Source organism: Aspergillus clavatus, genomic scaffold, assembly GCF_000002715.2.
Source record: "Aspergillus clavatus NRRL 1 1099423829792 genomic scaffold, whole genome shotgun sequence".
NCBI lineage: Eukaryota > Fungi > Ascomycota > Eurotiomycetes > Eurotiales > Aspergillaceae > Aspergillus > Aspergillus clavatus.
Window position 1 is genome coordinate 505,080 of NW_001517107.1, and position 26,364 is coordinate 531,443.

The 26,364-nt window shown below is 52.8% G+C and overlaps 10 protein-coding genes across 10 annotated transcripts, besides 3 other annotated features; 4 read left to right on the top strand and 6 right to left on the bottom strand.

Moving 5' to 3' along the window:
• Window positions 1-447: 447 nt before the first annotated feature.
• Window positions 448-1,241, bottom strand: ACLA_044380 (carboxymuconolactone decarboxylase family protein; the record flags this gene model as incomplete). Its single annotated transcript, XM_001275143.1, has 2 exons — window positions 448-496; window positions 547-1,241. The coding sequence occupies 2 exons, from the start codon at window positions 1,239-1,241 to the stop codon at window positions 448-450; spliced, it is 744 nt and encodes a 247-aa protein (XP_001275144.1).
• A 96-nt stretch (window positions 1,242-1,337) lies between these two features.
• Window positions 1,338-1,367: a microsatellite.
• Window positions 1,368-2,161: 794 nt separating this feature from the next.
• On the top strand, window positions 2,162-9,697 carry nrps7 (putative nonribosomal peptide synthase; the record flags this gene model as incomplete). The annotated part of the gene is made up of 1 exon (XM_001275144.1): window positions 2,162-9,697. One exon carries the CDS (start codon window positions 2,162-2,164, stop codon window positions 9,695-9,697), a length of 7,536 nt encoding a protein of 2,511 aa, XP_001275145.1.
• Window positions 9,698-10,184: 487 nt separating this feature from the next.
• Window positions 10,185-11,790, bottom strand: ACLA_044400 (uncharacterized protein; the record flags this gene model as incomplete). The annotated part of the gene is made up of 3 exons (XM_001275145.1): window positions 10,185-11,087; window positions 11,147-11,234; window positions 11,285-11,790. The coding sequence occupies 3 exons, from the start codon at window positions 11,788-11,790 to the stop codon at window positions 10,185-10,187; spliced, it is 1,497 nt and encodes a 498-aa protein (XP_001275146.1).
• Window positions 11,791-13,113: 1,323 nt separating this feature from the next.
• ACLA_044410 (Dabb family protein) lies at window positions 13,114-13,487 on the bottom strand (the record flags this gene model as incomplete). Its single annotated transcript, XM_001275146.1, has 2 exons — window positions 13,114-13,338; window positions 13,389-13,487. The coding sequence occupies 2 exons, from the start codon at window positions 13,485-13,487 to the stop codon at window positions 13,114-13,116; spliced, it is 324 nt and encodes a 107-aa protein (XP_001275147.1).
• Window positions 13,488-14,263: 776 nt separating this feature from the next.
• Window positions 14,264-14,294: a microsatellite.
• Window positions 14,264-14,308: a microsatellite.
• A 143-nt stretch (window positions 14,309-14,451) lies between these two features.
• Window positions 14,452-16,714, top strand: ACLA_044420 (putative MFS drug efflux transporter; the record flags this gene model as incomplete). Its single annotated transcript, XM_001275147.1, has 12 exons — window positions 14,452-14,616; window positions 14,675-14,755; window positions 14,807-14,859; window positions 14,913-15,087; window positions 15,136-15,218; window positions 15,273-15,354; window positions 15,407-15,764; window positions 15,820-16,044; window positions 16,093-16,248; window positions 16,302-16,512; window positions 16,562-16,619; window positions 16,673-16,714. 12 exons carry the CDS (start codon window positions 14,452-14,454, stop codon window positions 16,712-16,714), a joined length of 1,689 nt encoding a protein of 562 aa, XP_001275148.1.
• Window positions 16,715-16,940: 226 nt separating this feature from the next.
• Window positions 16,941-19,104, bottom strand: ACLA_044430 (glycoside hydrolase family 15 protein; the record flags this gene model as incomplete). Its single annotated transcript, XM_001275148.1, has 3 exons — window positions 16,941-17,165; window positions 17,228-17,292; window positions 17,346-19,104. The coding sequence occupies 3 exons, from the start codon at window positions 19,102-19,104 to the stop codon at window positions 16,941-16,943; spliced, it is 2,049 nt and encodes a 682-aa protein (XP_001275149.1).
• A 264-nt stretch (window positions 19,105-19,368) lies between these two features.
• Window positions 19,369-19,939, bottom strand: ACLA_044440 (SRPBCC domain-containing protein; the record flags this gene model as incomplete). Its single annotated transcript, XM_001275149.1, has 2 exons — window positions 19,369-19,833; window positions 19,880-19,939. 2 exons carry the CDS (start codon window positions 19,937-19,939, stop codon window positions 19,369-19,371), a joined length of 525 nt encoding a protein of 174 aa, XP_001275150.1.
• A 1,186-nt stretch (window positions 19,940-21,125) lies between these two features.
• On the top strand, window positions 21,126-21,671 carry ACLA_044450 (DUF4334 domain-containing protein; the record flags this gene model as incomplete). Its single annotated transcript, XM_001275150.1, has 3 exons — window positions 21,126-21,133; window positions 21,184-21,457; window positions 21,507-21,671. The coding sequence occupies 3 exons, from the start codon at window positions 21,126-21,128 to the stop codon at window positions 21,669-21,671; spliced, it is 447 nt and encodes a 148-aa protein (XP_001275151.1).
• Window positions 21,672-22,810: 1,139 nt separating this feature from the next.
• On the bottom strand, window positions 22,811-23,548 carry ACLA_044460 (uncharacterized protein; the record flags this gene model as incomplete). Its single annotated transcript, XM_001275151.1, has 4 exons — window positions 22,811-22,911; window positions 22,965-23,092; window positions 23,144-23,308; window positions 23,358-23,548. 4 exons carry the CDS (start codon window positions 23,546-23,548, stop codon window positions 22,811-22,813), a joined length of 585 nt encoding a protein of 194 aa, XP_001275152.1.
• A 1,286-nt stretch (window positions 23,549-24,834) lies between these two features.
• On the top strand, window positions 24,835-26,308 carry manF (putative endo-1,4-beta-mannosidase; the record flags this gene model as incomplete). The annotated part of the gene is made up of 4 exons (XM_001275152.1): window positions 24,835-25,000; window positions 25,055-25,777; window positions 25,835-25,963; window positions 26,016-26,308. The coding sequence occupies 4 exons, from the start codon at window positions 24,835-24,837 to the stop codon at window positions 26,306-26,308; spliced, it is 1,311 nt and encodes a 436-aa protein (XP_001275153.1).
• Window positions 26,309-26,364: the final 56 nt, after the last annotated feature.

Below are 26,364 nucleotides of genomic sequence, written 5' to 3' on the forward strand. Positions count from 1 at the left end.
GAGGTCATAGCACATGGTCAAGAGGGCTGCATGCAGCATTGTTGCACCCTGTGTGAGAGTCAGACTGCGCCATCTACCCCAGTCCTTGCTAACAAGAAGAAGTAAGATAAGACGAGGAATAGATCTTGGGCTCTCCTCGGGTATATCCACCTCCAGAATCCACATAGAGATGGCCTGGAGTCTGGAATCTGGATGGCGCTCAGTGGATCCGATCTAACATAGGGCCTGCGTTTGGGGGGGGGGCATTATCACTGGCCATCAGATTGGGGCTTACAGTAGTCTCATGCATATCAGCATATTTACTCGGTTCAAGTTGCGCCAGTAGTATGACACCCGGTGATATCAGACGACAGGCACAATACTTAAGTGGGAAAAAAAGATTGTAGAAAACCAAATATCATTGCGAAATCAAAAAAGGAAATAAAAACAAGAAAACCACATTCTAAGCTAGTTGCGTCTAGGAAACATCTGGTCCTCCAACTGTTGTTTGCTCTTCCTACTCCACCACCAAGTCATCGTCATCCCTCCCAGTAGGTCCTCACTTACTCGCCACGGTCCTTCTGACCAGTCAAGGTGTTCAGCGAGTCCATCAGACCCGGGATCTCAGGGTCCTCATCGATGCGGCTGACGTTGGCAACACGGCCGAAGATGGTGTACAGCCCCACGATCACAATGACCTCGAAGATCTCACGGGTGGTGAAGTGGGCGCGCAGCTCCTCCTGCAGAGAATCGGTGACGGTGTTGGTGCGCACCAGCTCCTCAACGTAGCGGAGCAGGAGACGGTCGCGCACAGTGAAGAACTCCTCGTCGTCGACCTTCCCGAAAGCGATGAGCAGGCGCTTGGCGTTGGGCATGCCGTTGACCAGCGCGACCGGGCTGTTGATCTCGAAGACGTAGTGGGCGCCGATGAGAGCGGCGGTGCGCAGCACAACCAGCTGCCATTCCAGCGTGGGCAGCTCGCGAGTGGAGCGGAAGACCGTGCCCAGGAGGCTGGACAGGGGAGGGAAGAAGCCCTCAGCGTGCGCGAGCAGCTTCAGCACGTTGCGCTCGAAGGGGAGCACCTTGAATGCCTCCGCGAGGTCGCCCTCGGTGCGCTTCGGGTCGACATAGGGGAAGACCGCGCGCTGGTTGGGGTAGGTAGTGGTAGGAACGGTGGTGGTGGTGCCTTTGCCGTTAACAGCCTTGCCGTTGGGAGCGGCAGGGGCGGCGGCAGGAGCAGAGGCAGCGACTTCAATGGCCATTTTATCGGTTTGGTAGTGAGTCTGGTAGACTTGGAAGTTGTTTTTGGGAAGAGATTGAAAAGTGGAAAGGTGAACTTTGGAGAAGAGCTGTTGCGATGCTTGCTTGCTTGTTTGCTTGCTTGGTTGGATAGTGAGAGGACAGTCAGGACGGGATCACCAGCTCTTTATATACTTCGATTTTCAGTTCTTCCTGACTCTACAAGTCCAGACAACAGCACCATGCTTGGCCAAGTGTTTCTGGCCTTTGTCAGATTAGAAGAACATTAGAAATCAAAACTTCAGGCCGACCAGAATGCGAGATACTGTGTGCTGTACACGAAGCAAGAATCTGCCTTTCCATGGTCCTACAACACCTCGTGTAAGGCTAGCCACAACGGCAGAGGAGGTTCGCTAAATCCTGGCGCAAATCTAATGCATGTCAGACGGGGCACTAAGAGTGGAGAGGGGATCGGCTACCACAAGATGCTCGATTTGAAAAATACACGGGCCTGTATCAGGGCTCTGGCCTCGACGGATGGGATTCAGCAAGTCTGGATGTGATGAGAATGAGGCGATTAGCAAGACGAATTCGCTCATGCCGAACCAAGATGCAACCTCGAGATGAAGCAGGGAGGCAAGGGGAGTGGAGAGAGCATGGCTGCAAAGGAACGTTGCCTCGCGAGGACGACGAGGTTGCGACAGGAGCCTGTAGGGATGAGCCATTATTTCTGAACGAACAGGTATATAAACCACGACGAGTAGCGGGGACGAAGCAAGGAGAAGGCAGGAGATACAGTTAGACATAGACACTCCCTCAATAGACAAAAGCAACTGTCCTTTTCACTCTCTTCTTCCTGACTCTTCGACGACCTCTTCTCCTTCTCCTCCCCTTTACTGCCTCCTTCTTCTACCTTGAGCTCTTTCCTCTGCCTTTCTGAGCCATGGCTGCACTATCTCCGATGGCATTGCTTCAGCAATCCTTCAACTTCCTCCATCAGCCCGAGCTGGTCGAGCCTCAGAGACGTGTTAGGTCTTTCGGGTCACGGACCAGCTCCCGGTCTAGTCCCACTGGCCGTTCCAGGACTCCAGATCGGGAGAGTGAGCTGTTTGATCTCACTCCTATCCAACAGGAGATTCTGCTTTCACTTGGTCCTCAGACAGCATGGACGTCCTTCAGCTTCGAGGTGCCTGATCAAATGGCCTTCAGCATTGACCGGCTGCGGATGACTTGGCAAGCCACTGCCGCTCACCACCCAATCCTTCGCACGGTCATTGTCGCGAGTGATGATGGCGCTGGCTCACCCCGTCAAAGGGTGGTGCGCCAGATTCTTCCCATGGGCTTTGGAGCCTGGGAGCCGGTCACCAAGACTGTTCCCTATCTCGTCTATGAGGAGGGAAGTCAGACCGGTCCTTCTCTGACCCTCCACTACCACCGAGCCTTGATCGATAACAAATCCCTTACCCTCATTCGCGATGACTTCGAGCTGTTTTTCCAGGGGTATGCCTTCCCTACTCGTGTCCCTTTCAGCAGCTACGCCAAGTCTATCACCGACTCCCGCCAGAGTGATGCCCGTGCCTTCTGGAACAGCTATTTGGAAGGATATCAGGCCAAGATTTTCTCTACCTCGTCAGTTTCCCCGGTGGAAACTGTGCAACCTGGAGATGTTGGCCTGCTGGGACAGGTCGAGGACTTTGCTCAGGATTATCAAGTATCCATGGACACTGTGTTGATGGCCGCCTGGATTGTGACCACCTCACGCCACCTTGAATCTCATGATGTTGCATTCTATACCAGGCTCCGTGATACTGGTCTCGACTCGACTGAGTACATCGTTGGTCCCATGGAAGTCACTGCTCCCCTTCGTGTCAAGACCGTGGCGAAGGAGCCTGTCCTTCAATTCTTGCACCGCTTGGAAGACGAGGAAGAAAAGGGCTCTGGACACACATTCATCGGTAGTCAAGGCATCGCCGATAGTATTCAAGCTAAGGAGGCCATCCAGTTCGCATTTTCTGTCCTGGAATCGGATGTTGCCGTGCCCGCCGCTTCCCCCTCGAACAACTTCGCCATCCAAGTTAACTTCATGGCGGCCAGTGGCCTGCTGGTACTGAAACATGACCAAAGTATTCCTGCTGCTCGGGCCAATATCTTCTTGCAGCACTTTTGGGAAGCATTGCGGCAACTCACTCTAGACCCATATGCTCCTCTGCAAAGCATCGGCGTGGTTTCGGAGGCTGAAACGGCTGCTCTGTCCGGCTTCCACGCCACACACTCCAATATCTCGCCGCGCCTGGTTCACGATCTTATCCAGGAACAGGCCCTGCAAAACGGGGCCGCTACCGCATTGCAATTCGAGATGACTGAAAGCTTGAGCTTTTCGCAGCTCAACCGGGCGGCGAACCGCGTTGCTCGCCAACTTGTGGCTCAAATGCCGTCGAAGTCAGCATTCATTCCCGTGCATATGGATGTGTCAGTTAACATGGTCATTGCCCTGTTGGCCATCCTCAAGGCAGGCGGTGCCTATGTGATTCTGGATCCTGCTCAGCCCACCTCTCGCAAGGAATATATTCTCCACGACACCAACGCCCCGTTCTATATCACCGCTAACGACGGCGTGGAGGTGATCCCCGGTACCAAGGCTCTCTTGATTGAGGATTTGGCACAGAGTCCTTTAGGCAAGGATGGCGAAGCCGATCTGAACCTTGCTTTGGACACGGAGAGTCCGGCGTATATAATCTATACTTCTGGGTCTACCGGCAATCCCAAGGGAGTGGTTCTGAGCCATCGTGCTGCATCGACTGGTATCCTCTGTGCCCCAACCATTCCCAACTACCGGAACCTGCTTTTTTACAATCCTGTCTTCTCTGCCGCGCAGAGAACGATTCTCTCAACACTGTCCAAGGGCGGCTGTCTCTGCCTTGCAAGTCGCTCCAAGCTCCAGCTGTCCCTCTCGTCCCTGGTTAAAGACATGCAGGTCAACACCTTGGGTATCACCTCGTCAACCATTGCTCTTCTGGACCCGGACAATACCCCGACCCTGCAGCGAATCACCCTCACAGGTGAAGCACCTGATCCTTCGATTGTTGCCCGCTGGACGGCCAATGTCGAGCTGAGAAACAACTACGGTTTGAGCGAATGCACTCAGCTGAACTGGGGTCGTGCGCTTTCGACCTCCTCTGAGCTCTCTGCTAGAAATGTTGGGTTCCCAGCCGACACCACTTCTGCCTTTGTTCTCGATGCAGATTCCCACCAGCTGACCCCATTTCTCATCCCGGGTGAACTGTGTCTACAAGGCCCACAGCTGGCAAGTGGATACCTCAACCAGCCAGAGCTCACAGCCAAGGCATTCATTGACAGTCCCTTCGCGCCGGGCCAGAAGCTCTACCGCACCGGTGACATGGCTGTCCGTCTCGAAGACGGCAGCATCGAGATCATTGGTCGTCTCGACTTTCAGACAAAGATCAACGGCCAGCGCGTCGAGCCGGCAGAGATCTCAGCGCTCCTGCAGAAGGATAATGATGTGGTCGCTGCTGCCGTTGTTGCTGCCACTGTGGAAGGCGACAAGGCCCTTGTCGCCTGCATTGTTCACAGACACGATGACGAGGTTTCTTGGCCGCAGCGCGTCAAGCATCTCCGCAAGGTGACCCAGGATAATCTTCCAGCATACATGACCCCGGCGTACTGGCTCTCTCACGATGCTTTGCCGCTGAACCAGAATGGCAAGGCAGATATCCTGAGTCTCCGCCGACACATCGAGTCCATGACTCGGTCTGAGCTTATTGCTGCCAGTTCCATCGCTGAAGAGGACACTGGTCGTGCGCTGTCATACCAGGAGGCGGTGCTGCAATCTGTGTGGGCCAGTGTTCTCCAGCTGCCCATCGAGGTTGTGACGCCAAGTCGGTCCTTCCTTTCGCTCGGGGGCGACTCCCTCAAGGCCCTCCAGGTCATCTCGGAGTTGCTCTCGCAGAACTTCGTGGCCGAACTGGGCGATTTACTGCGATCTGACTCCCTGGTTACTGCCGCATCACTGTTGAAGGTGCAAGACGGCGAAAATTTTCAGCCGCCCGCGCCATATAGCCTTGTGCCTGCCGGAACAATTGTCGATCAGGAGACGTATGAGGATCTTTATCCTATCACTCCCCTGCAGGAAGGAATCATCTCTGCCCATCGTACTGCTGGCGGATATGTCTACCACAGGGTTTACCGCATTGATGATGTCGACAAGCAACAGTTGCAAAACGCCTTTCAGTCCGTCATCGATGCAAACCCTATGTACCGTACTGCCTTCATCGAGAACGGCACAACCCTGCTGCAGGCGGTCCATAAGAGCTTCCAACTTCCCTGGCAGACGCTGGACAATCTCTCGGTGGCGCAGTACTTGGAGCAAGATAGCCAATGCCTGCAAGACATTGATATCACCAAGCCTCCGGTGTATGCAGCTGTCGTGAACAGAAACGCACTGGTGATAACAATGCATCATGCTCTTTTTGACTACTGGTCATCCCGTTTCCTATTTGACGACGTTGCCTCCACCTATCTGCAGCACAGCGTCGCTCCTCGGTCCTCTTTCAATGTCTTCGTCCGCCATCTGCAGCAGAACCTGGACGAGAAGATTGCTGCGCAGTTTTGGTCCGAGTATCTCAAGGATGCGGCACCAACTCGTCTGGCAACTGGAGGGGAATTCAACGCCGTGCAGCGCACAGTCAATCAGGATCTTCGGGCATTCACCACTTCCACCGGTCTTTCCCTTGGTGCTCTCATGTATGCTGCCTGGTCGGTCATCTTGTGGAAGCACACTGGTAACGCGGACATCACTTTTGCCATTACCCTGTCCGGCCGTGATGCTCCCATCCAGGGTGTGCAGGACCTCAACGGACCAACTCTGACCACTGTTCCAATCCGTGTCAAGCTCCAGCCCAGCATGACCCTTGTCGAGGTGGTCCGCTCCGTTCAAGATGAGCTTTGGAATGTGGCACCTCACTCGCAATTCGGTCTTCGCCGCGTCTTGCAGGCATCGTCCAAGACAGCCAACTTCTTCGACTCGATGGTCAACTTTCTCATCAAACCCGAAGCTAGTCCCGCAGCGGAGGTCTTCAAGCCGTACGCGGACCGCCCCATCTGGCAGACAGGATATACCTCGCTGGAGCTGGAGGAGAGCGGCGAGGGCGATTTTGATCTGCGGCTGTCTGGCTTTCTGGAGACCGTGCGAACGGGCTTCATCGCAGACCAGGTCGTCAAGCTCCTCGACACGGTCATCTCGAGCAGTGGCAGTATGTCCCTGCGAGATCTTGACATTGTCACGGACGCTGAGGCGCTGTATCTACACTCCCTTTCCAAGCCTGTTACTCCCACTGCGCAATTCCTGCACCACGGCTTCGAGGAAATTGCGGCGGCTGCTGGAGATCGCACCGCCATTGAGTTCTTCGGCGACAGCGAGCCGGTCTCTTACGCCGAGCTGAACAGGCGTGCCAACCAACTCGCCAGATATCTCATCGACAACGGAGTTGGTCCTGATACCCTTGTGCCCCTGTGTCTGCCCAAATCTGTGGAGATGATTTCCACCATCCTGGCCATTCTTAAGGCTGGCGGTGGCTTTGTCCCGCTGGATTCTGACAACCCGCCGGAGCGCAACAATTTCATTGTCAAGGACGTCGCGGCTACCATGGTCCTGACCGATGAGAACCTGCGCGGCATCTTCGACGAGGCGGGTGCTGAGGTCCGTGTTGTCGACGTGTACAACGTCGATTTGTCTGGTTACTCTGATGCTAACGTCGCGCTCGACCATCTGGATCCTGGGCATCTTGCATACGCCATCTATACCTCCGGTTCGACTGGTCTTCCGAAGGGTGTGCTAATCCCTCACGGCTCCATTGCCGCCGGTATTGAGAGTATCATTGAAGCCGAGCAGTGGCAGCGGGAATGGCGCGTCCTGCAATTTTCCAACTACGTTTTCGACGTCTCTGTCGGTGATATCTTCTGCACACTTACCACCGGTGCCACACTCTGCATGGCCCCAATGGAATCTCTACTCTCGGATCTGGCGCAGGTTATCAATGAGATGCAGATTGACAGGCTGTTCATCACCCCCACAGTGGCCAAGCTCATCCAACCAGTTGATGTTCCCGGCGTCCAGGGCCTATACCTCGCCGGTGAGCCTGTGACGCCCGATCTCGTTGAAATTTGGACTCCGCACTGCCTGGTGATGAACTGCTACGGTCCAACTGAGGCTTCAATTCTCGCTGCTGCAGGCGCCATTGAGCAAGGCGGCAACAACCGTGTCATCGGCCACCCACTCAAGAATTGTGTCTCCCTCATCGTCGAACCAGACAGTCTCCGCCTCGCTCCGTATGGCGCCATCGGTGAGCTGTGTCTGGCTGGGCCTCAACTGGCCCGTGGTTATCTCAATCGTCCTGAGGCAACTGCTAAGGCCTTTGTGACGCGCGGCGATGAGCGCATCTACCGCACCGGTGATCTGGCCCGCTGGCTTGAAAATCACCGCATCGAGTGCTTCGGTCGCAAGGACAGCCAAGTCAAGATCAACGGCCACCGCATCGAGCTGGGCGAGATTGAGAGCGCCGTCCTCAAGACTAACAAAGTGCACCACGCTATTGTCACGGTCGTCGAGATCCAGAAGAAGGCCCAGCTCGTCGCCTTCTGCGTCGTTGACCCGGCCAACCCCCAGGCTATCCTCCCCGCGCAAGAGTACCTCGAAACCCTCACAACCGTCAGCATCAGTCTGACCTCGCTGCCACCTTACATGGTTCCCACTATCTGGATCCCTATGGGCACGTTGCCTCTGCTTCCGTCGGGCAAGACCAACCGCAAGAAGCTGGTTGAGTGGGTACAGACCATGGACGCCGAGGATCTGCAGCAGTACTCTCAGGCGGATGCGCCAGCCGAGTTCGTCGACGCTGTCACAGTCGAGGAGAAACTGCTACAGTCGCTGTGGGCCAATCTCTTCAACAAGGAGGCTGGTGAGATCAGCGCCACGAGCCCCTTCTTCGCTCACGGCGGTGACTCGATCTCGGCCATCAACCTGGTCAGTCATTGCAAGCGCCAGGGATACACCCTGGCGGTTAGCGATGTCCTGGCATTCCCCCTCTTGCAAGACATGGCTTCGCGCATGCGGCCAGTCAAGACCAAGAGCAAGACTGCGGTTGAGGAGACAATTGCTGTGGACGTGCCTGCGTCGGTGTGGGATGCGCTGGACGGTGCTGGACTCCAGAAGGCCGATGTCGAGAAGATTTATCCTGCTGTCGCCGGTGTGGAGGACTTCCTGGTCCGTGGCGCCAAGAAGGAGCAGTTCTGGCAGTGCCAGACCGTGCGTCCGCTACCCGACGTGCTTGACTTTGAGCGCTGGATTGAAGTGACCACCGAGCTCACTGCCCGCAATGAGATCCTTAGATCCATGTGGATTGAGGCGAGCAACCAGTGGTTGCAGATTGTGCTCACGAAGCCCATTCTGGATCTCAAGACCATCGCCTGTGCCTCCGAGGAAGACAAGCAGGCGCAGATTAACCTCGCGTGGGACACTCCGTTTGAGGTGAGCAACGGCACGCCGTTCATCCGATATCGACTCTTCACGCTGCCCGACGGCTCGCGCGACCTCTACCTCAAGATTCACCACGCCATGTACGACGGCACGCTGCTGCGCATCTTCGACGACGAGTTCAAAGCCCTCTTCAAGCGCCACACCCCGCCACCTACTGTCTCGTTCCACGACTACGTCCAGTACATGCAGGGCACCGACAAGGCCAAATCCCTCGTCTTCTGGACCGATTTACTCAAGGATAGTCCTGCCCCCTATCCTGCTGCGTGCAACCCCGTCGCCTCAACCTTCACTCTCGCTGCGACCGACCGCCGCGTCGACTCCTTCGCGGCCAACTGCGGTGTCACCGTCCCCATCGTCTTCCAAACCGCCTTCGCCCTGCTCCTCTCCCGCCTCAGCAGCAACCCCGACGTGACCTTCGACAACCTCATCACCGGCCGCAACGTCGACATGGAAGAAGCGCAGAGCATCGCTGGCACCTGCGCCAACTTCCTCCCCTTCCGCAGCACTTTCGACACTGAAACCAGGATCCGCGACCTGCTCAAATCCACCCAGTCGCTGTTCTGGAAGACCACGGAGAACGGCAACGTGAGTCTCAACGACGTCTATGGCGCGCTGGGGCTCGAGCGCGAGCAGTCCTGTGCCAGGGCACTCTTCCTCTTCCAGCCCTTCGACGCGCCCCCGCCCACCACCAACGTCGTCGAGAAGCACATGCGCTGGATGGTCATGGCGCTGAGCAAGGTGCGCATGCCTATTGATTATGCGCTGCATCTGGAGGTGTCCAAGACGCCCACTGGGTATAATCTCAAGTGGAAGTATGATCCGCAAGTGTATCCGGTGGAGGAGTTTGAGGCGGTGATCAAGAACTTTGCAGATATTCTGGAGAAGATGATGGAACATTCCCGTAGTACTGTTGTTTCGATTTTGTGATTTGCTGTTTTTGCCTGTTTATAGACCAGTTTTTGATATCATCTCACCCTCAACATTTGATTAGTTTATATGTATCGACCCGGCCAGGCTAGATACCAATGCCATCGTCACTGCCTACTGCAATAGCTGTGTATGCTTTCAGCCTGTATTGGTTTCCTGCAATCTGGCAGCTCGTTTCGGGAAATCTCAGCTAGAAGATTCCTCTTCAGATCAGCTTTCTGGATACGTTGCGATATGTTCAGCGGATCTAAAACGTAGGCTAGTACGTAGATTTTTAAGATTTCTGCTGTCGATGTCTTGATGCGCAATTTGCGAACTACTGGCTTCATCTGGCGCTAACAGTGGGACTGAGGGAAATGTCTTCTACTCGCTGATCGGGAGCCCTAACTGGGGTGGCCGAAGTTTCTTTCAAACTATACGCTCACGAAGATCTATGATTCCGCAGAGATTGAAGATGTAAATCATTCTATGGCAGTGAAGCTGATGGCTAGTGATGCTCATCTTTAAGATATTCTGGTTCTGGCACCACCCGGCTTCGTCGTAAAGTCTTATGGCTTCGTTCCGACACCCCACTGCTTGGCCTCCTTTCTGCAAAGCCTGAATTTTGCTGCTCAACTTGAATCATCTTCGCAGGAGTGTTTGATTTTGGATTGGGCGTCGAGATATTTTTGGCTTTTGCTTTCTCCACAGCCGTCGTCCCATTCCTCTCAATGCCGGAAGAGCAATATCCTTGCTTCTCTGGTACTGGAGACTGGGAATTTGAATCACCGATCCAAAGCAGCCCGGGGTAGAAAGGGCTTTCATCTTCGCAGAATATGTGCGGGAACAGGACCAGAAAGTGGTAGGCTGGCGGCTGTGACGATTGATGATCCCTTGGGGAAACGTGACTACCAGAATGACGCCAGCTCGGTGAGTGGTCCCCTAGTTTCGAGGTCGCGTAAAATAGCCGAGAGCAGGTCCGCATGGAGTACCACATATTGGCAGCGGATTCCAGGAATTCATGGAGACTTTGTCTGAATTCGTGCGTTTTTCCCGCACGCCCGAGCGGTGCAAGTGTTCGGTACAGGTCAGAAGCTGCGGTTTCCAGGGTCTCAGTCCGTACCCGCTGTTCGTCAGGCTGGAAGAGGGTGGTCAGAAGTGACCGTAGGATAGCTTTCTGGCTGGGTCGAAGATTACGGGAGTGTTGCAAGACTTCTCCCATGCTCATCCGTCCCGTGGGCGCGTTCAAATATGTTGCTAGGAAGATATCTTGTGAGAGCCTGCTTGCAATGATTGATTGGGCGTAAATGGTACGAGGATAGGTGAAGTTGACGTATGGAAGGTCAGTGATTAAGGGAAAGGCCGAGTTGGCCCTTATTAGCTGGGTTGACCCTAATTCTTCTGATGCTGCCTTTTCGCATGTTAGACAAGCCAGATCAGGGTCACGAATCATCCGGATGGGAGACTCACTAGCTCCGATGTGATGATCGTGTCTTCGAAGAACTCTTCGATCAGGTCTGTGAGATGGCTCTCAAGGGTCTGGAACTGGTTAAATATCCTGTACATGTGTAAGAAAAGGCATCAACCTGTTCACAGCCATGCTATTACTTCTCTTGCTCCATTTCTTCCACCCCTACATCTACCTGCAGTTCGTTCAATTGATGCTGTGTTTCCTGAAGACTCGTCTCGAGCTTTGATATCATGAAACCCTGTTTGTCGAGTTTCTTCTGGCTTTGGTTCGCAGCGCGCTCGGCCGCTTCGACTCTTTTGTTCATTTCATTCTCCTTTCTCTGGGCCGCTATGCTGGTTTTGTTGCTCGCATTTTGGATTTGGGCTTGAAGATCAATCTTCTCCTCGGCCCATCTCTGTGCCACCTGACCAATCTTCTCTGCAAAGTCTTCGTTCTTCCGGATTTCTGCGTTGAGCTTCAATTGTTGTTCGTCGATTGTTTGATTGGCGACCTCCAGCTTCTGTTCCAACTCCCTGTTCTGCGCAAATACATCCTCCATTTTCGTCATGAGTTTAGTAAACGACAGAACATCTTTGGCCGCATTTTCTAGGGCCTTTAGCGAGGATTGAAACGTTTTCTCCTTTACCTTTGGACTGGGAGTCATTTTGGCACATCTATGGGGGAGTGATTCCGGAAGTTCCACTTGTTCTGACTGGTGTAGTCGCTGCGCTTTTAAATAGCAAAATGACTGGAGTGACACACATATTTATTTAGTATTGCCTCACCGCAAGGTCAGTACCATGCACGTCGTGTGGATTTACAAGCGGGTGGGCTAGGTATGTTTTACGTCCTTGCATCTACGCAGTACCCAATGCTCAAGCCAGCTTTCCTTGAGACATCTTTCAGTGCGACGGCCAGTTGACACTTGGAGCTCAACTTCCACTACGCAAGCATTCGTCAATCAGACTTGGGAGCTCGGCCGCGATCTGTGAAAGCTGGATGTAGCCTGCTCAGAATCCATATTCTATCCAAGCCGAAATTCCACATCTTAGACATTCACCAGAGATATAAACATCCTCTCTGCTTAGGAACTTCTATTTTGCTTCACTGCAGGAATGATATAGTACACTAAATACTTATCCCCTAACGAACAGTGGGATCTGGTGAAGGACCAGCTCTGTTGGAAACTGTGTGCAAAGGTTCTCTGCACTAGAAAGGACACTCTAGAAATTACTTTATGTACAGAGCTTTTCCCTGGAGACTGACCACCATATATAATTATTTGCCGAAGGGAGACAAAATGACTGATTCCCTGGAATCGGAGGGTATTGATAGAGTTCAGAGGATTCTGTTGCTCTTGAGGGCACAACCGTCAAGAGCAGCCGATTTATACTTCTTCAAGACCATATTGACCGGGGTGAACAAATGAAAAGATGAGTGATATATGAAGGAGATTGAAACTGAGCGGTGGGTTTAGAGTCGGAGAATTACAGGACCATAAACGAAGGTATACATATTGATCCTTGCTGTTGGGTAGTAGTCATTGTTGATCGTCTTTCGAAATTGGCAGATATCGTGAACTGGAGCATCAGTCAGGATAGGACTGGTCTTGTAGAAGCGACAGGGAAGAAAATGTGGCCTGGAGAGGTGGTGAGAGCACATTCCTCGCTTGATCTACGAGGAATGCAGTAATCTCCCCTCTACCCATTCTCGTAATCCAGCACAAGACATTCAATTTCTGTGCGAGAGTCACTGTTTTTAGCGGTCTGACGTTTGACTACCCTTGCTTGACAGTTCATGCACAATCCCCAAATAGGCATTATCTGTATCGGACTATGCTCTGTAACTGTTACAGAGCATAGTATATAGTAGGCTCACACACACATTTCCAGATCAATGGTTAGTGACTAATATTAAGAAAAAGACAGATACAGATATGTATTCTAACGTCCAAGTCCACCAAACAACATCATCCAACCAGCTGTCATCACAGGAATTGAACTTCGTCTTCGAAATATGCGGTAAAGACATCACCCTCTCGTCTAGGTCCCGCAACTGTCTTCAATCGCTTGTGCGCCGCGCAGTCGGTATCGTAGAACCGCATGTCGTCCAGGTTGCGGAAGGTGGTCTTCACAGCCAGTGTGTATCCCTTAGACCGAGCGTCGGGCATCATGCGGCCAGCCTGCACGGAGACGATGTATGGTTCGGCATTCTATCTAGTCAGTGGGAGGAAGTGGAAGGGGGGAGGAGCGATAGAAATACCCGCTTAGCCTCATGCTGGAGAGAGCGATATTCGTCCAGCAGGACGTCAATGTCCTCGGACTTAGGGATGTTGAAGAGAGTGACTCGGTGAATGGTCATTGTGAGAGGTATGTATTGCTTAGATTGATGGGATGCACGGTGCAGGGTTTGGAGCAGGGATGGAGGGATGATCGTGGGATGTCCTGAACATGGGTGTGGGTGGGGATTACTGAGATATATATACATGGATATATTGACTTTATACGATGGCAGTTATCATGAATCTAGACACTTGAATAGGAATGAGCTTTACATTGTATGCATTGTCAGAATCTCACCCTCGCACACGACTCGTATCACTCATCTCCTCCCAGTGAATCACAGGAACATCCCCGGTATGTACACTGTTTGGGTGTGGGAAGAACTCTGGATTATTGTGGACAACTGTGATAGTCGGGATAGTCTAGGCCAAGAAAAGCAGAAAAACAAGAGCTTAGAATCCTCTGGGATGCCGTCTGCAAGAACGAGGCACCCATTCTCTTGGTTCTCTTGGTATCCTGCAAACTGAATCCTTCGAGTGCAGCCAAGTATTCACATATCCCAGTGTCAACTTTGAAATCTTGGCTGCGCATCCCATTCAGATGTATTTTTCCCTCATGAAGTTATCCCAGCGGCATCCCACCGTGGTGTGGTGGCAGAAACTGAAAATTACGCTCTTCGCCGGGTCTTGGCAGCGTTCGCCTCGGTATCACGAAAAACCACCGTTAGTAATTGGGAGGAATTGGGCCGTATTTGCAATTTGCGCCCTCCCAGCGGCATCCCAGACACACAACAAACACAATGGGATAATCGAGGCAGCGATTCTTCATCCCAACGCGATCAGCTAGCTAACAGTGTATGATTATGATTATGATTATGATTATTATTACTACTACTACTATGGCTATGACTTTGCGTGCAGCAATGTCAGATCATATAAGAATGCCCCGATCCGTGCTTCATCCACTTCCTCTCCATCATCGCCAAAACCTCCTTCAAGCGTCCATTCAGTGTTTCACATCCGCTTGAAACGCCTTCATCCACCATGGGAGAACTTGCTAAGATTGATGGGGGCGAGTCGGGCGTCCACACCAAAGTCGTCGCCGATGTTCCTTCTTCGAGTTCCTCCGACCATATGAGCGAGAAGTTCACCGATTCGTCCGACGACGAGCAGTCCAAGGGCCCAGCCCGAACCATTACGGGGCTCAAGGTGGGTTGGCCATAAAACCGATGCGAGGAATGCAAGGGATCCGGGCTAATCGGCGTAGTGGATCTTGGTTGTTACTGCGATTCTGTCAAGTCATATGCTGTTCGCTCTGGATAACACGATTGTCGCCAATATTCAGCCGGTATGTGTCCTGCCGACTCGACTCTGTCACGAGGGTTATTGACAGTCATAGGCTATTGTTGAGCAATACCAAGAGGCACAGAAGATCTCTTGGCTCTCAGTTGCGTGAGTATCTCGTTACTTACCTCTGTACTTCAATGCATCCTAACAACGCATAGCTTCCCGCTTTGCTCGTCCGCGCTCGTCCTCCCCTGGTCCAAGGCCTATGCGACCTACAACGCCAAATGGCTCTATATCGGATGTGTCGTTCTCTTCATGGCCGGTTCCGCTCTCTGCGGCGCAGCCCCTGATATGGACTCTATGATTGTCGGTCGTGCCATGGCTGGTGCTGGAGTGAGTATCCCGCGGTACGGGACATGATCCTTGACTGACCATCCGCAGGGCAGTGGCATGTACTTTGGCGTGCTGACCCTCCTCTCCGTCAACACCACCGTGTCGGAGCGTCCTTTCTACATTGGTTTGACGTATGTAGCCCCCCACCCCCATAGATAACCTCAAGCAGCTGCTGATCGCAATAGTGCTGTTTCGTGGGGTATCGGAACCGTCACCGGTCCTGCTATCGGAGGAGCTTTCGCTGAAAGTTCTGCCACCTGGCGCTGGGTAGGTTTCTTTCTTCGACTCTTCGCTTGACAATGCTAATGAATGTGTCAAGGCCTTCTACATCAACCTGGTCATCGGGGGTGCCTTCGCCCCCGTCTACGCCTTTATGCTTCCTTCCTTCGAGCCCTTGCCCAAGGCGACTCAGCTGGAAAAGGCCAAGAACATCGACTGGGTCGGCTCCGTTCTCTTCGTTGGCGCCCTGGCCACCCTCATAATGGCCATTGACTTCGGAGGCGCCGAATGGGCCTGGGACAGCGCCCGTTCGATCGCCCTCTTTGTTGTGGCGGGTGTGCTCTTCATCATTTTCGGTGTCCAGCAGACCTTCTACATCTTCTGCAACGAGCAGAACCGGTTGTTCCCTATCCACTTCTTCAAGCGCCGGTCTTTGGTTCTGCTGTTCATCCTTAACAGTGAGTTCCTTTCCCTCCAATCGCCATGATCAATCAGTACTAAAATATCTCCCAGCCTGCGCCAGCAGCGGTCTGTTTATCTCAGTCTACTACATCCCCCTCTTCTTCCAGTTCACCCAGGGCGACACCGCCGTCAAGGCGTCTCTGCGGCTGCTCCCCTTCGTGCTCGTCCTGATCTTCACCATCATCCTCAACGGCCACATGATGTCCAAGCTCGGCTACTATATGCCCTGGTACCTGCTCGGCTCGGCCTTTGAGCTGATCGCCGCCGCCCTGATGTGTAAGTCCCCCGATATCCACATCGCTCTCCACCGTCTAATCCTCGCAGACGTCGTCAAGCCCGACACCTCCGCCAGTGCGATCTACGGCTACACCGCGCTCATGGCCCTCGGTGTCGGCGCCTTCAACCAGGCGGGCTACAGTGTCGTCCAGGCCAAGGTCAAGCCGAGCGAGATCCCCTGGGCTCTTGGGTTCATGATGGTTTGTCAGTATCCCCTTGACGTTCTGGAACCGGTATCCACGTACTGACGGTAACAGCGCAACTGGGTGGTATCGTGCTCGCGCTCGGTATGGCCGGCGCCATCTTCGTCAACAAGGCCACGGCCGGTCTGCTCGAGCTGCTCCCCGACGTGGACCCCGAGATCGTCAAGAACGCGATCGCCGGAACTAGCAGCTCGCTGTTCAAGTCGCTATCTGATGAGGTCCAGGCCAAGGCGCTGGGTGTCATCGTGCATGCAATCGACTTGGTGTATGTTTGTCCTTACTTTAAAATTGATGATTGGTACTGACATGTGTAGATACGTTCTGCTGATTGTTGCTGGTGCGATGGGTGTGCTGCTCTCGGTGTTCCTCAAGGTGAGTCTGCTTAGCAGTCTTCAATGGCGACGGCGCATACTGACGGTTTTCAGCGCGAGAAACTCTTCCTGGAGATGGCTGCTGGTGGTGCTTAAGGGCTAGCTTGATACCCTGAAAAAAGAAGAAGGAGTTGGATATGATTGTCATAGAATGTGCCATGCATTGGCTACTAATGAACATACTGCAACGAGTATACAGATAGATTGGGTGAGAGTACAATGAACTCCGCTTGAGAATATTCCATTGCTTCTTCGTAGGGAACTGCTATACATTACCATCATCATTTCAAAGGCAGACATTTTATGCGGATATAACCGTCGACTACCATTTCGCCTGCTCTCCAAGATTCATAGCAGCACTGACGTAGGCCAAATGGCTAAAAGCCTGCGGCGTGTTACCGATCTGCTCGCCCGAGATGGACACTTCTTCCGAAAACATGCCCAGGTGGTTCGCAAAGGAGAGCATGTTGTCGAAGTGCGTGACGGCCATCTTGCGCAGCTGACCGTAGAACGGGTCATTGGTGTGGTAGGGCATTGCTTTGGAGGCCTGGTGTACGTTAGTTTCAAGGAGAGTACAGAATGGTGATGGCGATGGAAGAAAGGACGTACGCGCATCATGGCTTCAACGAGCCAGAATGTCACCATCACGAACGCGCCTTCGACTCCTCCAACCCCTGCAGACACAGTCAGTATACATAAGACACCCCGGCGTTGAGCGGAGACGGACCATCATCCACCTTCCGGTGATCGTACCGCGACACCATGTTCGCAACCGACAATCCGCCCTTCGCTGGCGGCAACATGATCCTCTGCAGCGTATGCAGAAACCGCGGATCATTCGGCGCCACAAAAAACACCAGCGGCGCAATCAGCACCGCCGCATCCAGTGTCTCCTGGTTCTCGTAGCTCATGCAGAAATATCGCCCGACCGGGTTATACCCGCGGCTCATGATCTCATCGTACAGCTCGTCGCGCGCGTGCATCCACTCCGTGCGGTCCGGACACGGCAGGTTCGACCGCTTGTCCGCCAGCCGCAGCGCCCGGTCCAGCGCCACCCACAGCATGATCTTGCTGTACACGAAGTTCTGCGGCGTCCCGCGCACTTCCCAGATGGAGCGGTCGGCGTCGCGCCGCACGCGGATGACGTGCGCGATCAGCCGCCGCACCGCCAGCCATTGGTCGTAGGAGATCGGCCGCCCGTGCTTGTTGTACAGATACACGCTGTCCATGAGTTCGCCGTAGATGTCGAGCTGCGTGTGGCTGGCGGCGGCGTTCCCGATGCGCACAGGCTGGCTGCCCTTGTACCCTTCGAGATGGTTCAGCTCGAGCTCGGGCATGTCGTGCTCGCCGCGGATTGTGACCATCAACGGGAGCAATGGCGCGTTATGGTCGGCGCGGTTGTCGGTGACCGGCGGGAAAACCCGATCGAAGATGAAGTTGATGTAGTCCTCTGCTTCCTCGGGATAGCCGTTCTTGAGAAACACATACACGACGAAGGCGGCGTCTCGCACCCAGGAGTATCGGTAGTCCCAGTTCCGGGAGCCCCCTATGTGCTCCGGGAGGGAGAAGGTCGGCGCTGCAACGATGGCGCCGGTGGGTTTATACGTCAGCAGCTTGAGTACCAAGAGACTCCGCTCGACCTGTTCACGGTAGTGGCCGCGGAAACTGCAATGGCCAATCCAGCTGGCCCAGAAGTCGAGAGTACTCCGCTCCAGTTTATCCAGGTAGGAATGGAGGAAACTGTGGTGTGGGAGGGTGGTATCCGGGTGGTGAAGGATTAAAGCCACCGACTGTCCTTCAATCATTCTCACTCTGGCAAACAGCCCTGGGCCGTTCGGACCTTGTTTCTCTTGCAGGTCAAACTGCACTGCGGGCGTTGCATCGGACGCCTCGTGCGACGAGCTTGAATTTGTATGCACTCGCAACTGCAGGCTTTGCGTCTGACTCTCGAATAGATATTCCTGTTGCGAGGCGTCTCCATCCTGCGCCACCCAGCGACCTGTATGCGCATCTCGCGCATAGTTGAACGCAGGAAAAACCTCCACATTCATGTCCATTTGACCCCGGAGACACTCAATCTTGCGGATCACGCCGGAACGGCACCCGGCCCCGTTCTTATCCTGCGCGCCAGGCAAGCCACAGGCGCACCAGCTTGCGAAAGCATTGCGCTGTGATGGCCTCTTTCCGCCGACGGGCAAGTAATCCAGAATACTCACGACGCCGTCCTCATCGATCCATCGTGTCTCCAGGACGTTGGTGTACGGTCGGTAGCGCTGCTTGCTGATCGGCTGTATCTCCGGCACGGGAGAAATGGAAAAATAGCCTCCCTGAGAATTATCCAGTAGACGGCAGAAGACCGAGGGCGAGTCAAAGACGGGCCAGCACATGAAGTCTAAGCTGCCGTTCTTGCTGACCAGGGCACAGGTGTGCATGTCGCCGATGATGCCATAGTCTTCGATGCTGCAATAGGGTGCGTGGGTTGCCATTGTCTTCAATGAATCGATACTACCATATGAAACGAGTCGACTTTACAAGTGATATATTGCAACAGAATAGAGCGAGTCGAGTGTTCAATAATACTGGGGACATATTCGAAGCAGGAATGGATGACATCATGCCCACACAACCGTGGATGCACTGTTCTTTTCTTCCCACGCGACCCCAGTCCAGCGCATTGGGAGATGATCGATCCAGAGACTGTCGCACAGTGGTTGATCTCAATGCTAGGGAGATCGATAGATACCAGTCTATCAGGTGGCTCCATCCTTGTTGCCACCATCTACACTCCCACCCACCGCACCCTCTTCCACCCACGCCTTGAAGTCTTCGTTAAAACCCCCGAACTTCTTCTTCATGTCATCCACCATGCCGGCTGATCGCGCAAGAATGTTCTCTCCCATAAGAAAGGACAAAAGCCCCGTAAATTTCTCCTCGTGTACTAGTCTCGTCCGAATCTGCTGTCCTTCACCACTGGAGATGCCCTCGAAGCGGAAAGCATGCTCTCCCGTAAAGATCCCTGGAATAGAGCCCACCCAGCTGAAGAGCGATGGCGAGTTTTCTTGCACGATCGGCGAGAATTGCATCTTGCCGTAGCCGACGGTGCAGTTGAGCTTATCGCCGGCTTGAAGATCCACGGGGGATTTGTCTGTCACAGGAACGATGGAGCGGATGAATCCCTCGGGGGAGTACTTGGGGATTGACGGGAAGTCGAGGAACTAGTCAATCAGTATCTATTATTCCCAGGAAAGATGCAACAAGTACTTTTTCTCGGACTGTGGCTGGAGGAGCAGCGATCTCGATGCTGGTCGTTACTGTATACATGGTGAAAATAGGTCTGGTCTTCAGGCTCACAATTTTGGTCAAATAAACAGAGGATGATTGAGCTCCTGATTGACTGGGCCTTCCCATCTTTATATAGAGCCTCAACTTTTCCAGTCAGACACTCTGGAACCCCCTGTCATCGCTCTCAATCGCACCAATCGCTGCTCTCTCCAATGTCAGTGATCGGTTCACGCGAGATAAAGAAGATCGAAAATGGTTTAACTTATGACTCAAGCCTTTTATCATGGGGCTGTGTCTTAGAGTTTGTCTACGCTGAATGGCTGATAGGTCGATCTAATGGCTTAGCTGGGAGATGATACTATATAGCCACACTCCCTTGTCACAGTCCCAGGCAGCATCTTTAACTATTCCAGCTGTCCGTTTGGCTTCTGCAATTTCACTCCAAGGTCAGGTAAGTGTCAATGTAAGCTACAGGACTTACATGGTGTCCCCCTGCTCCTCGCCAGATCACTTTCTAACCTATGTTCACAGCGGTCGGTTTTCTTTTTTGTTTTTACTCCAAGTTGAAACTGCCTAGTTCAATTTAAGCCAGTGCGTGAAAAGAGAGAAGAAGTCAACGCCTGAGATGTGAGTTATGAGTTCACCAAAAGATCATACCGGATACTGAAGCAATCGCCTTGCCAGTTCAATCTATACAGTACAGCGCACAGCGGCCAATGATTCAACGTGGACATAATGATTCCACAACTCAACTCTCTTCGATCCTTCCATGAGTTATCTACCACAAGCCTCAGGTACGAGGTCTCGGACCTCGCTGCATTGCTCTTAGAGCCCCTCAACCGTGCCACTCGTGTGACTTACTACTATCGGCATCCATCTCCAGACAACCACAGGTGACACCAAATCAAGAAACGTTTCGCTGTCGTTGTGTTCTCCACTATCACCGGGGCTTTGCCCTTGCAGTAAGATCTTTCTTGTTGTTGGACACATGTCACGCCCCACTTTAGGGGGCGTTGAGAGCGAAGGATCCGCCGCCAGACGAATCCGCAGCCATGTTGCTACCCGCTATCGGGATGGTTTCGGATGCCTGCAGCAAGATCAGGAGTCTAGATCTGTTGGGATGCTACTTAAAGGGTGTGGTGTCCCAGGCCACTATAGGCATAAAAAAAAAGAGGACACGATTCTGGGGACGAAGTCAGTAGGACTTGAAAAGTAATCATCAAACATGGCAACGTAAGACTCAGATGCTACGTTTAGAACCTCGCGAATCTGACACAATACAGTCCCGAGGAGAAATGGGTGGAATTCACACAGCGAAGCGGCCCGTTGGCTGAAAAAGACCTGGAAGCCATCTACGATACCCTGAAACCAGTCACCGACAAGGATGTGCTCGGCGAGTGGAAAGGCGGCGGCTTTGAGACCAGCCATCCTGCTCATGCCAAGCTGCAGTCCATGAACTGGCTTGGAAAGACCTTCCATTCTACCGAGGACGTGGACCCCATTATAATCGAAAAGGACGGCCAGAGGGTGTGTGATGAGAGCTGGGGACATGCCAGAGTGAGTTGGACATGCACCGATTGATCGATCCAGAATTGACGGCTTGTAGCTCCGTCAAATCCAATTCCGCGGTGTCTTGTCAACCGCCATGATCTACGACAATCATCCCATCATCGATCATTTCCGGTGGGTGAACGACAAGATGCTTGCCGGAGCAATGGATACAAGTATGTTCCGGGACGCGGGGATATACTATTTCTATCTGTACAAGTAGAGGAATAGCATTTCTTTCTTATATCCTTAATACCATGCTCTGAATAAAGGCACCGTGACCCGGCAGCGGCAGGTGCTAACAGGGACACCGGTTTCAGTACTGGTTCGTCTGTGCCTTTGATGCGAGCTTCGGCCTTTCGGTTATGGATTGGTTCATCTGTCAATTGTTTCAGGTAATCTGCCTTGAGTTGAGAGAACAATGCACTCTCATTTTTCTCCTTGTACACCAATGCCTGCCGCGAAGAAGCTTCCAGTGAACCTTTGAACCTTCACCGTGACGGGCTTCCTCCTCTAGGGAGAATATTAAATTTACATTGGCACCTATCACCAAGAGCTAAAGATCTGAATCAAAGACTTTTTCGCTGGAAATGAAGCACCTGATTGCTTTGCCCAGTTTGATACTCGAATTCTGGGTGATGGTTACGAGTGCCACGGCGGCGAGGCAAGTCAGCGCCGGACTTATACCTGGTTGCGCTGCAGCCGTTGAACTTGGTGCTGACATTGAAGTAAAACCGATGTTGCCGAGCGAATTGATCTTTGTCACTCTGATAAGATAAACGAGAGGTCGAGTAGCCGATGGGATTTACACGATATATGTGTGTCAGCCTGAAGAGTTGATGTTGGAAGTTAGAGCGGTCGTCCGTTTATGGCTTGTCGCCTTAAGATCAGATCAAGAGCTACTGAGGCTATGCAACATCATCATGTACTTCATAGAGGATGATTTTACATCCTGTTACTTAGCTTGTTGGTTCGTCACAGAGTTGTACACAGCAATCTATGTGGCGTTCTCAATTCAGCGCTCAGCTTATCTGCGTACCATTCAATGTATCTGTGTGTTATATATCTCGGCATCAGATGACCGGAGGTTTACACAGTGCAATAGTATTCTTACATTCACACCAGGTTCTCGGTTCAGATAGGAGATCTCATTTGAGTGATAGTATAATATGCGCTATATCTGTTAGGCTATAGGCTGTGTTATAATGCCACAAAAGACCGAGGAACGAATGAGTTGCTGGAAACTTCAGAGTGATCAACACCCAACCAGTCTGCAAATACAGAATGCTTCGAAGTGTCGAACAAAGCTGCAGATAGAAGTGAAAGAGGGACAAAGAGAAGGGGATCGGAGAGATACTGCACCTAGATGGCAACGACGTCAACCCAGAAGCGAGTATCGTCATACTTATATTTGCTGTTGCTGTCAATCTGCGATTTAATCCACTGGACAGCGGACTTGTAGTCTGAAGAGGCGTTAGCTTCGCTTTCAGACGAGGGTGCAATCCCAGGAACATACTGTTGATATCTGGAGTATAAGGGTTGGCCAGGCCCGAGGCACCATTGCGGTGACCAGCAAACCACTTATCATAGCCGTAGTAATTCTGACAGTCCCAACGAGAGGCAACATCGGCGTGCACATTGGTGCTTTTGGAAATTTAGTGAAAGCTCAGCAGATGATTTGCAAGGATTCCCTACTTCAGCAACGCGCCATCGTTCCACTGCGCCTCGGACTTGCCTGCGAAGCCATAGCGATGGGCACACACGCGGAGTATGCCCCAGTTCTGCTTGAACAGACCGAAATTGGCTGCATCCTTGGTCTTCCCATCTCCATAGGGGTAATGAGAGGTGTTCATATCGGCGCTGACAATCTATTAGCAAACACAATGGCATGTCCTGGAAGTGGCCCTACATCTCGAGCATGGCAATGGCAAGATCAAGGGTGTTGCCACCAGCGTTAAGAATTGCCTTCTTGTGGGCTCCGAGACCAGCGACGGTGTAATGGCCACGGCCAGCCCGCTTGTCGAGCGAGGCATCAGAGACAGGAGCGGCCAGCGCTGCAGTTGCGAAGAGAGCGACAACACACGAAAGAGAGAACTTCATTTTGAGTCACCAGTTGTGGAGTTTTAAAGAGCAGTGGGTAATCTTTGGAGAAAAAAAAGGATAGGTAGTGCAATTGGAAAGGTCACCAGGACTTGTCGCTTGAAGAATATCCCCAAGAGTGAGGTCAAATTGGGGACTTTATACTCACAAAGAAACCCCTGGACAGTCGGATGATGCTGAAGTGATACACAGCTCCAAAGGCCAGTCTCCACTAGCAATGTCTAATATCCGAGTTCTAGACGTTGTTGCCTCGGCGCTGAGAATGCTAACTACCCAACGTGGCTACTTTTTTTGAAACGGGCCGTCTTCTCCCTTCTCTTCCGTGACCGAATCGTGATTGTGTAAGTTTCCTTGCAACTATCGGCTCTTATTCTGCATCTCACACCTCGTGATCGGATGATAGGATGTATTTTTTTGAGACACTACCCTGTCAATGCAGGGTGCTTCGGTTTCCATTCCTGACAACCTGCAGATGACACAATATCGAGATGCAGAATTTGAACGGGAAATGGCCTCGGGTCTAAGGGGTACTCCGGCGGGTATGGTAGGTTTCAGGTAAGGAAAGCTTGGACCAGTTCATGGGGGCATTTGAAACATCCTGTCGCGCACTGGAAAGTTCATTGATATGGATGTTATTTTGTGCTGATCAACACGCACTGAAAGGCTTCCCCAGAATATCACTCCTGTTGGAGAAGAAGGCACCCCGGATTCTTCAATTCCTTCCGGGAGATCTGGGGTTCTTTCGACGTGCATAATCTAGACTGTGATTCTACTGCAGTAGACGACGCCATTATTGTCGAAGTGAAACAGGCCTTGCCCAAACCGTCACGGGGAGGTGGAAGAGGGTCCGCTTCGGCTGTGCTCCGTAACCCTCCCTGACGCGCTTTAATTAACTTCGTTTAGCAGTACTCCGTACTATCAGACTATCTGCAGTGGATCGGAGACTCGGAGTTGTGCAAAACGATGTCAACTGATTTGGCGAGCGTTGAATATTCCCCACTGCCTAGCTAGTTCGTCGGGATAGTGTGACTGGCTCAACTCCCACTTGGCAGTCGCTTCCACAAGCTATCGACAATTGCGATGAACTTCCTGTGAACAATCTAATATTCTTTGGTTTCAAGGGGTCCGTGACCACGGGGTACAGTGGGCAGTCTTAATGGGGAACGACAAACCAAGACTCCCCCGTCTGCAAGAAGTATAAGATAGCTCCCAACGGCCTCAATGCGAGTCATATCCTCATCAACAACACTCCCTTCAATCACCTCCATCGTTCCTTATAGTACAGTATGCGTTCCTTGTCGTCTGTTGCTCTCCTGTCTGCGATAGGAGCTGCCTCCGCCCAGGCTGGCCCTTGGGGACAATGCGCAGGCATCTCCCATACTGGACCTACCACTTGCGAGTCGGGATGGTCTTGCGTCTATCTGAATGACTGGTACAGCCAGTGCCAACCTGGTAAGAGCATGCACTGGGTCCCTTGCCCATTTACCAGGAGCTGACACCCCATAGGAGCTGCAACATCTTCATCGACCACCGTCTCTTCGACCAAGCAGCCTTCGTCCACGGTTGCTGCTCCGTCTTCGACTACATCCGCTCATACGCTGCCCACTGGTAGCGGCTCTTTTGCCAAGACGGATGGACTCAAGTTCAACATCGACGGCAAGACTAAATACTTTGCTGGCACCAACGCCTACTGGCTGCCGTTCCTGACCAACAATGCCGATGTTGACGCTGTCTTCGACCATCTGCAGCAGACCGGCTTGAAGATCCTCCGCACTTGGGGTTTCAATGATGTGAACACCATCCCCGGCTCTGGAACCGTCTACTTCCAGCTCCACGACAAGGCAACCGGTACCAGCACCATCAACACCGGAGCCAACGGTCTGCAGCGCCTGGACTACGTTATCTCCGCTGCTGAAAAGCACGGCATCAAGCTGATCATTCCTTTTGTCAACAACTGGGATGACTATGGTGGCATGAACGCCTACATCAATGCCTACGGTGGCAGCAAGACCGAATGGTACACCAACGAGAAGATCCAGAGCGTCTATCAGGCGTACATCAAGGCGATTGTCTCTCGCTACAGGGACTCTCCTGCCATCTTTGCGTGGGAATTGGGCAATGAGCCCCGCTGCAAGGGCTGCAGCACCGATGTCATCTACAACTGGGTGGCTAAGACCAGTGCTTACATCAAGTCTCTGGATCCCAACCACATGGTGACAACGGGTGAAGGTTTGTTTTCCTAAAACCACAATTGTTGTGTGTCATGATTTCTAACACACCGTGCAGAGGGCATGGGTCTGACTGTCGACTCCGATGGCTCCTATCCCTACTCCAAGGACGAGGGCAGCGACTTCGCCAGGAACCTTGCCGCCCCCGATATCGACTTTGGAGTCTACCACCTCTACGTTGCCGACTGTAAGTATAGTCCTCGTCTATCGAGAAGTTACTCCGAACTAACCCACTGTAGGGGGAGTTTCGGACAACGCCTGGGGCAACCGCTGGATCAAGTCCCACGCCAAGGTCTGCGAGGCTGCTGGAAAGCCTTGCCTGTTCGAGGAATACGGTATCAAGGATGACCACTGCGGAGACTCGCTCAAGTGGCAGAAGACCTCTCTGACTACCACCGCCAACTCTGCGGATCTGTTCTGGCAGTATGGCCAGCAGCTGTCCACCGGTGCCTCGCCAAATGATCACTACACCATCTACTACGGCACTGATGACTGGAAGTGCGCTGTCATCGACCACATCAGCCAGATCTAATGGGGGAAGCCCCCTTGAGTTTCTCACTGGCGAGTATAATTCGTGTTTCGACTTCG